Raw genomic sequence first — 10,407 nt, forward strand, 5'->3', positions numbered from 1 at the left:
ATGCTCACCAATCTGGAAAAATTGGAGCCTCTCTTCAACAAAATCCCTCTTGCTCATGTCAATTGCACCACTGCGAGTCATCTCAAACATTTTTCCTTCATGAAATGGGAAGGGGTTAGGCTCACTAGTTGGGGTACTTTCATCAGTTGGAGTTCGAGCTGGCGTTGTGTCAGGGGTTGTTGCTGGAGAGCGGTCTTCCACAGCCAGACCAAACGGCTTGCTTTCATCTTCCCTGGATTTGCTACCATCAAAAACTTCATCATCCCCTCGGTTATTAGACCAAGGGTCGAAATCTAGGCCTTTGGTAGCTACTGTTTTAAAGGGAGTGGCAAATTCTTCATCTACTTTGTAACTGAAGTAAGTATCAGGAAATACTGATCTATCAGGGTGTCTGCCTTCCAGGGTGAAAAACTGGGCCCCTGATTTCTGATCAGTCTTGTCAGGAGTCCTTTCAGATGAAGAGCTTTTCGAGGACGGCTTATCCTCATCTGGGCCCACCTTGCCCTCCTCCTCCTCAATAACTTCCAATTTACTTTGGCTAAAAGAGCGGTCGGCTGGCTTCAGAATGCCCTCTGTGTTCCAGACATCTTTCTTCATTTCTGTCATTTGACCTGGGAGTTTGGAATCACTCTCTGTCAGCCCGTCATCTTCATCTTGCAGATCATAGCCATCCAAAGAGTCAATTTCTGTGGCATCGGTATCGTGAGAAAATTCGGCTGTGGTTGCGATGGAGCACTCGGTGATGGACTGGTCATTGTTCCCATTCTGAGCAGTTTCATTCTGAGGGGAGTCAAGGCCAAATTCGTTCTCTTTGCCAGATCCGTTACTTTCCACTTCTTTCTGTTTGGCAGAAGCCTTTTCAGCAGCGGCTTTGGCTTTGGTCACTTCTTTTTGCTCATCCTCGACTTCCTTTAATTTGAAAGTGTACTTCTTAACTGGGACTGGTTGGTAAACAGATTCATCATCGCTCGAGTCACTGGCATCTGCGCCAGGTGGAATGGGTGAAGGTGGCTGCACTCGGATGACGGGTTCTGCCAGCTGATACTTGTCATGTTCATCTTGCAGATTGACTTCAATCATGTCAACCTCCCTGTCAGGGAGGTAATGGTGCTTCTTCTCTGGCTCCATCTGATCTGCATCCAATGGTGGAGGAGGAGGAAATTCAATATAGGCAACCCTGTTCGTTTTGGGTCTTTGGATAAAGTCTCTGCTCACATCCTTCGATGCCTGGCACTCAACGGTGCTTTCCTCCACTGTAGGCTGCTTTAGAGAGGTTGACTTGGCCATCTCCTCCTCCTCTGATTCCTCTGAAACCTCAGGAATCGGGCTGGGTTTGCCTGGTATATAAGCTATGAGCGAGTCGGGGGTCTTAGATGTGAATTCATAACTCACTTCCTCTGAACTGGGGGTTTCTGGCGTTAAAGGGCTTTTCCCCGAGCTGTCTAGAAAGGACACTTGCTCTAGAGTATCATCTTCTGGGCTACCTTGGGGAGAAGGAGGCTGCTTTGGCTGTCTAGTTGTATAAAAGGTCCCCCTGGTTTCTTGGACTGTTTTACATTCCTGACTGATGATTTTCTTTACATTTCCTTGCTGGATCTCCTTTTCATATTGCTTCCCCACCTGGACAAAACTGACATAAACGGGCAAGGTTTTAATCTCTTTCCCTCCCTCAGTCTGGGCTAGTGGAGGACGTTTTCCCAATGCATCAGTAGGAATGGGGTCGAACACATCGCTAGAGGGAGAGTCCTTTCCTGGGCTAAACTCTAAAGAATCAGGAGATTTGGTGGGGGAAGTCTCCGTCTCATCGAGAGGCGGGCACAAGCCTACATAGCTCTGATGTTTGGAAACTGAGCTGATTTCTGAGTAAGTAACTTTTTCATCTTCTCTAGAGTTAAAGTGCTGGTTCTCAACTGTCTCTTTGTTCGTACTCGACTGGGACAGTTTGTGTGACAGTTCCTGTTTTGGAAAGGTTGACTGCTCACAAAACCCATCAGGAATATTAGAAGACAACATTCTCCTCTCATCAGCAACTCTGACTGGTATGTGAGACACTGCTGAATTCTCACTCCTCCTGGCAGGCTGGTCGAGAGCTCCGCCCGCATGTTCCCCTTCTTTCACAACATATTCCCTGTATAACACTTTCTTGGAGGGAGATTTTACAGTCATTTCCTTAAGTTCTGAGAGAGAGCCATTTGTTAACAATTTGTGTTCTCTCTCAGTCACAGACATCAATTCATTCTTTTCATCCACACTTGCACTCTCAGGGTGACCATTGTGATTCTCTCTTACACCATGCACAATAACATGTGAAAGTTTTTCTTTCTGGGGCTTATTGTTAGTGGCCCCAGAACTTTCCCATGTTCTAAAGACCTTTTTGTCCCATGGTCCCTTGGTTGCTAAATCTGAGGTTACATGACATGCCAAGTCTTTAGCCTGTTGCTCAGAAAAATAGTCAGGCACGGCTTTACTTGACATTTCAGTTCTCTGCTTTTTGACATCGTCAGAGCCAGAATCATTGAGCACCATCTCGCTGTTTGGGGCAGGCTCATCTTTAGCTTTTAATACCATGAAATCTTTTTGCGCACGCACACTTTCCTCCGAGAGGTCTAGGACCTTCTGCTGTTTTTCTCTAGCAAAAACTTGGTAGACAGGTAGCTTGCTCTCCTGTATTTTTTTAACTGGGATTCGGGATTGGCCATCTGGCTTTTTTTCTTCTTGAGACAGGTCCTTGCTTTTTGCATGTGTGCCTTGTTCAAATTTTAATCTAATGGAACTGAGTTTAGATTGCTTGAGCTGGAATCCAGACTGGGGCCCATCGGGGGCTTTGCTAGGTACAGCACCCCCTTTAGCTTCCATGGTAGATGGGCCATCCGCGCTCTGTTGGGGAACAATCTTCTTCTCTGGGCTGCTGGGCAGACTGGACACTTTTCTCTCCTCAGCCTGGGGGTAGCCTTGTGGTCCATCAGGGCCCTGTTGCCTTGCCTTAACCCACTCATCGTTGGATGCCAACAGTTCCGTCAGTACTTTCTCAGGGCTGCTGCTGGTAGAGCTTTGGGAGGAGTATTCTTTGCCATTTTGGGGGCGTGGCTTTTTCTCTGGGGACTGCAGTTCATCATTGAGCTTCTCGGTTTTGTCCCGAAAGAACTGGGACACCTCCGACAGTTTCTCTTCAGCCTCCTTGACAGTCCTGTCCACCCTATCTTCATACATCAACTTCTCTCTACCTCTGTCTAATCTGTCCTCAGTAAAGCGCATCCACATGGCATGTTTAGGACTACTAACATCGCCAGAATAGTGCAACACTGTCACTTTATCAAAACGCTCATCTTTAGACACTTTACCTACACCATTTTCAGATACATCTTTATAGATTTTGGAGAGGATTTCTTTTTTGGGGGCAGTGGCTACTTTTTCTCTGGACCGCTTATCAGACCCCTGTAACTCTGAGCTAGGGGGTCCTGCCAGGTCTGTCACAGATTCCTCAGTATCAGAATGAGACACATCTAGCTTTTCTGACAGAAGCATTTTCTCAGCAAACCTGTATGACTCCCCTCTTAGTTCTGACAACTCATCGTCATGGTATTCTACAGAGTGTTGACTCAAAAGCTTCAGTGTTTTATAAGAGTCATCAGAGAGAAGCTGAGCAGAACTAGGGCGGCTATCTTCTTCTTGGGACACGGGAGTGTTTACTCTGGAAGACTCCAGATAAGAAGGCAAAGACTCTTCGGCAGTCAGTTCTTCTTCTTCTTGCGGACCCTGCTCTTCGGGACAAGGAAAAGCATCGTGTTTTTCTGGCAGAAAATCTTTTAGGTTAATATCTCCCCGGGATAAGTCTTTCTGATACACATACATTTCCTTTTCTGGATGCTTTTTGGTTTCTCTAATAATGACTTCAGTGGGCTCAGCTTGGTTACCTTTTTCGATGTGGACTTCAATTATACGCTCCAGTTTGGGTTTCATTTGGTTGTCCTTCTCTGCGTGCTGGGCTGACGTCTCAGCAGCAGACTTGTGAACATCTGCAGACATGGCCGACTTGTGTTCAAACAGTCCTGCCAGTTCTTTGGAAGGGTCTCGCCCGGACTGAAAGGCCTTCATGATGTCATGGACTGACATGGTCTCTTCTATTCTTTCTGAGGCACCCTCGCTGCCTGGTGGAGAATGGTATACAGTTCTGGTGGTGGTGGTGATGTGAGTCTCTTCTTTAACACGCATGCCTTTGCTCAGCACCCGACTGTGGTCATCTTCTTCACTATTAGCTTTCATTTGAAATGCTTTCACCTTTTCTTTAATACTACAGGTGGTGGGCTTTGGTTCCAATTCCATAAATGAGGATGAGGGTTTGGGGGATACAGGCTCCTCGGGCTGGGACTGGGGAGCATCTCCAGCAGAGGGTTCATAGCTCCTGATAACATGAACCACTTCAGTCCTTGTTTCTGTAATGACAGGAGGAATGGGGACTTCATGAAAAAGTGGTTTAGGACCAGTGCTTTCGGCGCTTTGTGGGGCCGAAGGTGTCTTCTCACTTCTTGTCTCAAAGCCACTGTCAGACAAGGGACTTTTGTCTTGGTCATGTTGAGAAAAGTCATCTGGAGATTCTAAAATAGCATCTGGTCCAAAGAAGGAATCAGCCATTTTGCATAATTCCTTCTCAGAGGTGGAAGTTCTCATGGGGGCTGGTGGCATTTTGAGTTTGTGTTCCTGCAAAGCGATTGCTGGCTTTAAGATTCTTTTTTGTCTCTCCTCACCATCCTTCTTGGCATCCTCAAACTTGTACTTGAAGTTGGTCAGTGAGCTGCTACCAATGTCATTTGTCAGGTAATCGATAACTTTGGTCAGGTTGTAGTCCTTTTCAGAGGCAGCTTTCGCTTTGACTTGCACTCTCTCTGGCAGAGATGGGGAATGGCTTGTGGCAGCTTGTTGCCTTGCTTCTCTTATTTCTTCTGAACTAAATTCTATCCAGTCTTCTTCAGGAGAGTGTCCTTTGTCACTCTTTGGTGATTTGGGCGGTCCTTTATTATCTACACATACATCCTTTTTCAGGATTTCACTAACTTTCACTAAGTCTTCTTTTACTTTCTCCACAATTTTGAAAGGTTCTTCATCATCAATTCTCCCTTCTTTGGGGAGTTCAGGTTGGAATGGCTTCTCCTCAGGCACATCTGTCTGTAGAATCGCGGTCATCCGCATGAGGTCCTCCTTCATTTCAGCCACGTCTTTTAATATCTCCTGGCTGGAAGATAAAGAAGATGGGGTAGACAGCTTAAGGGCAGAGGGTGCAAGGAACAAAGATGACTTAACTGGAGATGAAGTTCGGTTGAAGTGGGGCTGGGGACGTGTCTCTGTAGTCAATGTTTTAATGGGTGACAGCAAGGCGGCTGCTGATTTTGTCAGTGAATTAGAGTCTGGAAGTTTCTTTAATGCTGGTTCTGGCAAAACATTGACTACAGAGTATACTGGCACTGTGATTATTGATGAAGTTACAGATGAGGTAGTTGCAGCTATCGACGACCCAAGGGAAGTGTAGAGTGCACTTGCAGGAGTTCTTAGCGACTGGAAAGCTGATGGGGCTGCAGAGACGTATGACCTGAGAGGGGAAAATGGCATGGCTGTTGTAGAAGGAAACACTTTCTCAACCATGTCTGTGGCAGCATTGACCACAGAGCTCACAGAGTTTGTAGCTGTAGAAACTTTGTCCTGTAATGTGGCAGTGGCTTTGCATCCATTAATTAAAGTTGAAGACGATGGGTATTTCAGAGGAGAAATCGATCCGTTGACTAACGCCACCTCTGCATGTCCTGGCATCTGTTTCAAGGGGGAGGATGCCACGGTGACTTTAGCTGAGGAAATGGCATCCACTGCGGACTTAGCTGGAGACACCACTGACTTTAAAGGTGAAGATATGAGCGGTGCTGTTGATGTAATAATCGACTTAAATGGCAAACTCGAAGAATACATATTGATGTTTGATTTGGGGGAGGCAGGAGGGGTCATAGTGATTGATGACCTCTCCAAGAGAGAACCTGCTGTAGTCACGGGAGAAGTTCGCGAGGAAAATGTAGAACTGGATGCTAGCCCCTTTAAGGGTGTAGCCTCTGTGACTGTGGGAGCTCTACCCAGGGTACCAGAGGTGACTTGGATATTGTATGGAGACTGTGACACCACTGTTTTGATTGGTGAAGATATTGTCCGGAAAGATCTAATTGGAGATGCCACATCACTAATGGATTTAACTGAGGATGTAGTTGAGGCGCCTAATGTGGATTTGATTGGAGAAGGAGTCGAAACAGACCATATTGATTTTAACGGAGAGGCTGATGGCGTATTAGAGGAAGAACTTGATAAGGAAGTGAAGCCTGATTTGGCTGGCCCGGGCACTGTAATCGGAGCTGTGGTCCAAGACTGGTATGGTCTTGTAGAAAAGAATGGCTTGTATGAGTAAGTGGTAGGGAGGGATCTTGTTGCTCCTGCACTCCGTTCAACTGTTTCTTAAATTTTAAAATGAAATCAAACACAAAAATCAACAAAAATGGTTGAGAAACAGAGAGACCAGAGAAAAAAATTGGTCAGTAAACTTTGAAATATTACAAAAGCAAGTACAATTGTTTGCATGATTTTTAGGATGGAAGGAGCCAAAAGGAACAATTAAGTAAAAGAAGGAAAATAAAGGTCTACAGACACAACTAATCCAAAGTTAAAAAAATAAACTAAATAAAAAACAGAGCAATATGAAATGAAACACAGAAAAAGCACATCGCAACCGAATAGGCCAACAATGAGAAATAGAAAACATGAGGAAAGAATTAATGAGAAAAATAACCACAATGAAAAACTCTTCCCTTACTTCCTATTGACTTTCTTATGTTCTGGTGTTGAAAGATCAATAGCTGCTCTGTTTTGCCTGTATAGGTATGTTTGTTTTGTGCAACCATAGAACTCTTAGTATTTCTAATGTTTCTTCCTTTAGAGTCTTTCCATAAGGATTGCACCTACTTAGAACCATTTCAATAGGTAAGTCCATACATTATTAAATAGCTAAAACTTTTTTTTTTTTAAGAAAACCACTCAAGCCTATTTCATGCAGAATCCAAAATAACTGTTAAGAGACAGGCAATTGATGTGCAAACTGTGAAGCCACTGAATTTGAAATCTGGATCTTCCATGCACACTTCGGTTATGCTTCACACCCATAAAAAGCCAATAAGAGCAAGAATTGTCTGAGTTGGAATTTTAAACAATGACAACAAAATAAAAAAGAAAGAAAAGGAATGTTTGCATTTGTCTTTTCCATGCAGTATATTCCTTTTGATGAGGGGAAAACAAAATGTAGTATGAAATGATTTTTAAATGCATGTGTGTACCCACACACACACTCTCTCACACACACAAAGAAAAAAAACCAACAATGGAAAATATGGCTCATGGTTACCATAAGCAAGCAAAGCAACTGAAAACCATCTTATCATGCGCAATGTATCATGGCAAACAAGCCAATGAAATAATACAATTTGTATGCCACTTTATGCACATTATAGAAACTTTAAAAATACTTCACAAGAGCATTTAGAAAGAAGAGTACACTTTTTCCATGAGATATGAAGTCTTGGTACCTTTTGAGACTTTAGGGAACCATTTCAGGCTGTATATTATAAAATACATCTGCAACAAAACATATCCATGACTATAGCCAGATAGAATCAAATAGTTTATTTCATATTTTTTCTTAATCTGCTCTTTTACTTCTCAAAAGGTATCATGGGAAAAATTCTAGAAAGGACAATCATTTTTAGCACCCCATAGTTACGTACCTCCAATAAGAGATGGTATATAGGTTTATTAATTGTTATGTTGCCAATTCTGTGCATTTCCAGATTAACTGTGAGACTCATGAATGCCCCAGACACTGGAGCAGTCATGAGGCATACCTACTGCTAGGAGAGATGGACATAATACCGCATTCTTCTCATAGGGGAGCCAGAAAAGCACAAACGAGGCAAGCATACTGCTGGGGACAGCAAACACGAGCTGAATCCTCTCTAGTTTTGTAACTCCTAACAAACAAACCAAGTTGGTTACAGAACTTTGGGATGCCTGGCCAGGGCTAACACTCTACAGCAAAGTTGAGTACAGTCTGGCTCCAAGAAAGCAACAGTTCAGAACAACAGTGAAATGTGAAGAGGAAATGAGACTCTCTTGCTTCATCTTTTCTGCTCTTCTTCATGCTGGGCTCATGCCATTGCTAAAATCCAGTCCTTGCATTAGCAGCTACTTCCACAAGGGTGAAGATGTTCATTCCTAGTGTACATTTAAAGTCAAATATTCAGAACATGTCCTTTTCTTGATGGAACCTATTATCCTAAAGAAAGTGGAAGAACTAAAGTATGACTCACCTATTCACTGCCTACCTAGCTATCATTCTCAGCATGAGATTGTTTAACCCTTTCAGGAATTCTTTCAGTGGGCTCAGCTCATGTCATAAGAGAATTTGCTTTTTTTTTTTTTTAATTACCAGAAAATGGCAAAGTATCTCTCCTTTACAGTGAAGGCTGGCTGCATCAGGCAAAGGCGATCTTTTGAACCATGTCTGTGGTTTTTGCCAGAAACAACCAAATTGCCAATCAGCTGAATAATTTATTCTTCAAAAGCATGTATTTCAAGATACTATTTATACCCACAAGATTCTGCATGTCAGATAGTGAAACACATAAGAATCTTTATGAGAGGTACTCGAAGTCCTAACACCTTCCGAGACTAGGACATTCTCAGGGTTTTTGTTTTTTTTTAAGTGCCTTTCTATTTCTCTGTTTACCACCTGTAAGTGCCCTTTCAAAACATAGACAATAATACCCATTTCCTTCTATCAAAAGTCAAGGAAGGAAAGATGCATATACCTGACTGAATCTAACCAAAAAGTAGCAACACTTTCATAAGTGGGAAAAATTCAATTGACACCTACTGGATCTCAGAAGTTCAGGTATTCTCCAAGTAAACTAATACTTTAGGGGCCAGAATCAGTTGAAAACTTAGGTGTCTCTGACCAAAAGGAGTTCTTTACCAAGCCTGTTTCAAAGCTTAAGGATATTTCCTGGGATGACATTGGGAGGAGATAAGAGCCTAGAAAACTACCCGGTGAGGCACTCTAGGGTAAAATGATATTCCAAAGACAAATTATATTTAGCTTATTGAAAAACAATCTAGCTACCCCTTCCTTCACAACAGACAAAGCACAACTGGAGTTAATTTTAAGTCCTATGTTTCTGTAAGGATTTAGCCTTTTCTGCTACAGCTAAAAGCTAAAAAAGCTTTTCTGGGACTCTGATCTAGATGCCAGCAGAATTACTCTAAGGCCATCTGATGTAAGTACAAAGTACTTTCAATATGTAGGTGCAGGACTACAGGAATAAGAAAGGTGAGGAAACCCCCAAATAAAGGCTTTTACTGGTCAATGTCCTTATATCTTTAAACTGAAATTAAGAGTGACTCATAGGAAACAGTGAGGAATACTTAAGGAAAAAGTTTTGGGTTTTTTTTTGTTGTTGTTTTTGTATAAAGCCTGTTTAAAGTGAACTTCTCTGATGGTCAGAAACACTATGGCTTCATCAAACCCAGCCCTGCTGTCTGTACCCTAACTCCTTGGTGCAGTGGGTGATCTCCAAGGCTATGGCAATCCTCCATGTAACCATTAGAAGGATGTGGAAAGGGAAGGGGGGGGGGAGAAAGAGAGAGAGAATATGACTGAATTGATTCATATCATACTTGAAAGCCATTTAACAACAAAAACAATCATTGAGAAGAAAGAGTTTTGCCAGCCTAATAAAGACCAGTCCTGAAACTGATAGGGTAATAGAAGATAGAGAGAGAGACAAGAATCAAGGGCTGCCTCAAGAAAACAAACACTTTGAAATGTGAGTATATATAATAGTTTGTATTAAAGAGGATAGATCTCCAAAGTAACATTATTCCTTTCTAGAATCTCAAATAAATAAATATTTTCTCTTCCGGGCATGGATTTACAGAAACACTACTATCGATCTCCTAACACAATAGCCATCATGGAAATAAAGTCAAGAATTTAAAAGTAATGTTCTCCCCCCCAAAAAAAAACACACTACTAACTTAAATCTTTTGAAGGTATGAACTAGGGGTGTGTTTGTGCCTTGTATTTTCTAACTATGTATGGAGTACTACTTAAGACTTCATGATTGTTTTCTTACAAGTTTTCTTTGGATATTAGTTTTCCAAGAATTTAATTGGTATAGAAAAAATGTCTCTTCTTATAAATCTCCACAAAGGTTAGTAAATGTGTTAGGGGACTCACTCATTCCAGGCTCAGTCAAGTAGCTGTAGCGCTTACGTAGAGCTAAAGACGCAAAGCTCTGTCGTCTGTCTGCTTTCTCAGTCTGCAAAAGA

General features: G+C 42.6%; 1 protein-coding gene across 9 annotated transcripts in view; it reads right to left on the bottom strand.

Annotated features, from left to right (window-relative positions):
* The window catches only part of Ank3 (ankyrin 3), a 526,258-nt gene that overhangs the window by 33,941 nt on the left and 481,910 nt on the right, over positions 1–10,407 (bottom strand). For all 9 annotated transcript variants that reach the window (XM_048338833.1, XM_048338830.1, XM_048338829.1 and 6 more), the window contains one exon: positions 10,316–10,397. In XM_048338833.1, the coding sequence (XP_048194790.1) occupies positions 10,316–10,397 (82 nt within the window). The remainder of the gene's footprint in view (positions 1–10,315; positions 10,398–10,407) is intronic.

Source organism: Perognathus longimembris, chromosome 2 (assembly GCF_023159225.1).
Source record: "Perognathus longimembris pacificus isolate PPM17 chromosome 2, ASM2315922v1, whole genome shotgun sequence".
NCBI lineage: Eukaryota > Metazoa > Chordata > Mammalia > Rodentia > Heteromyidae > Perognathus > Perognathus longimembris.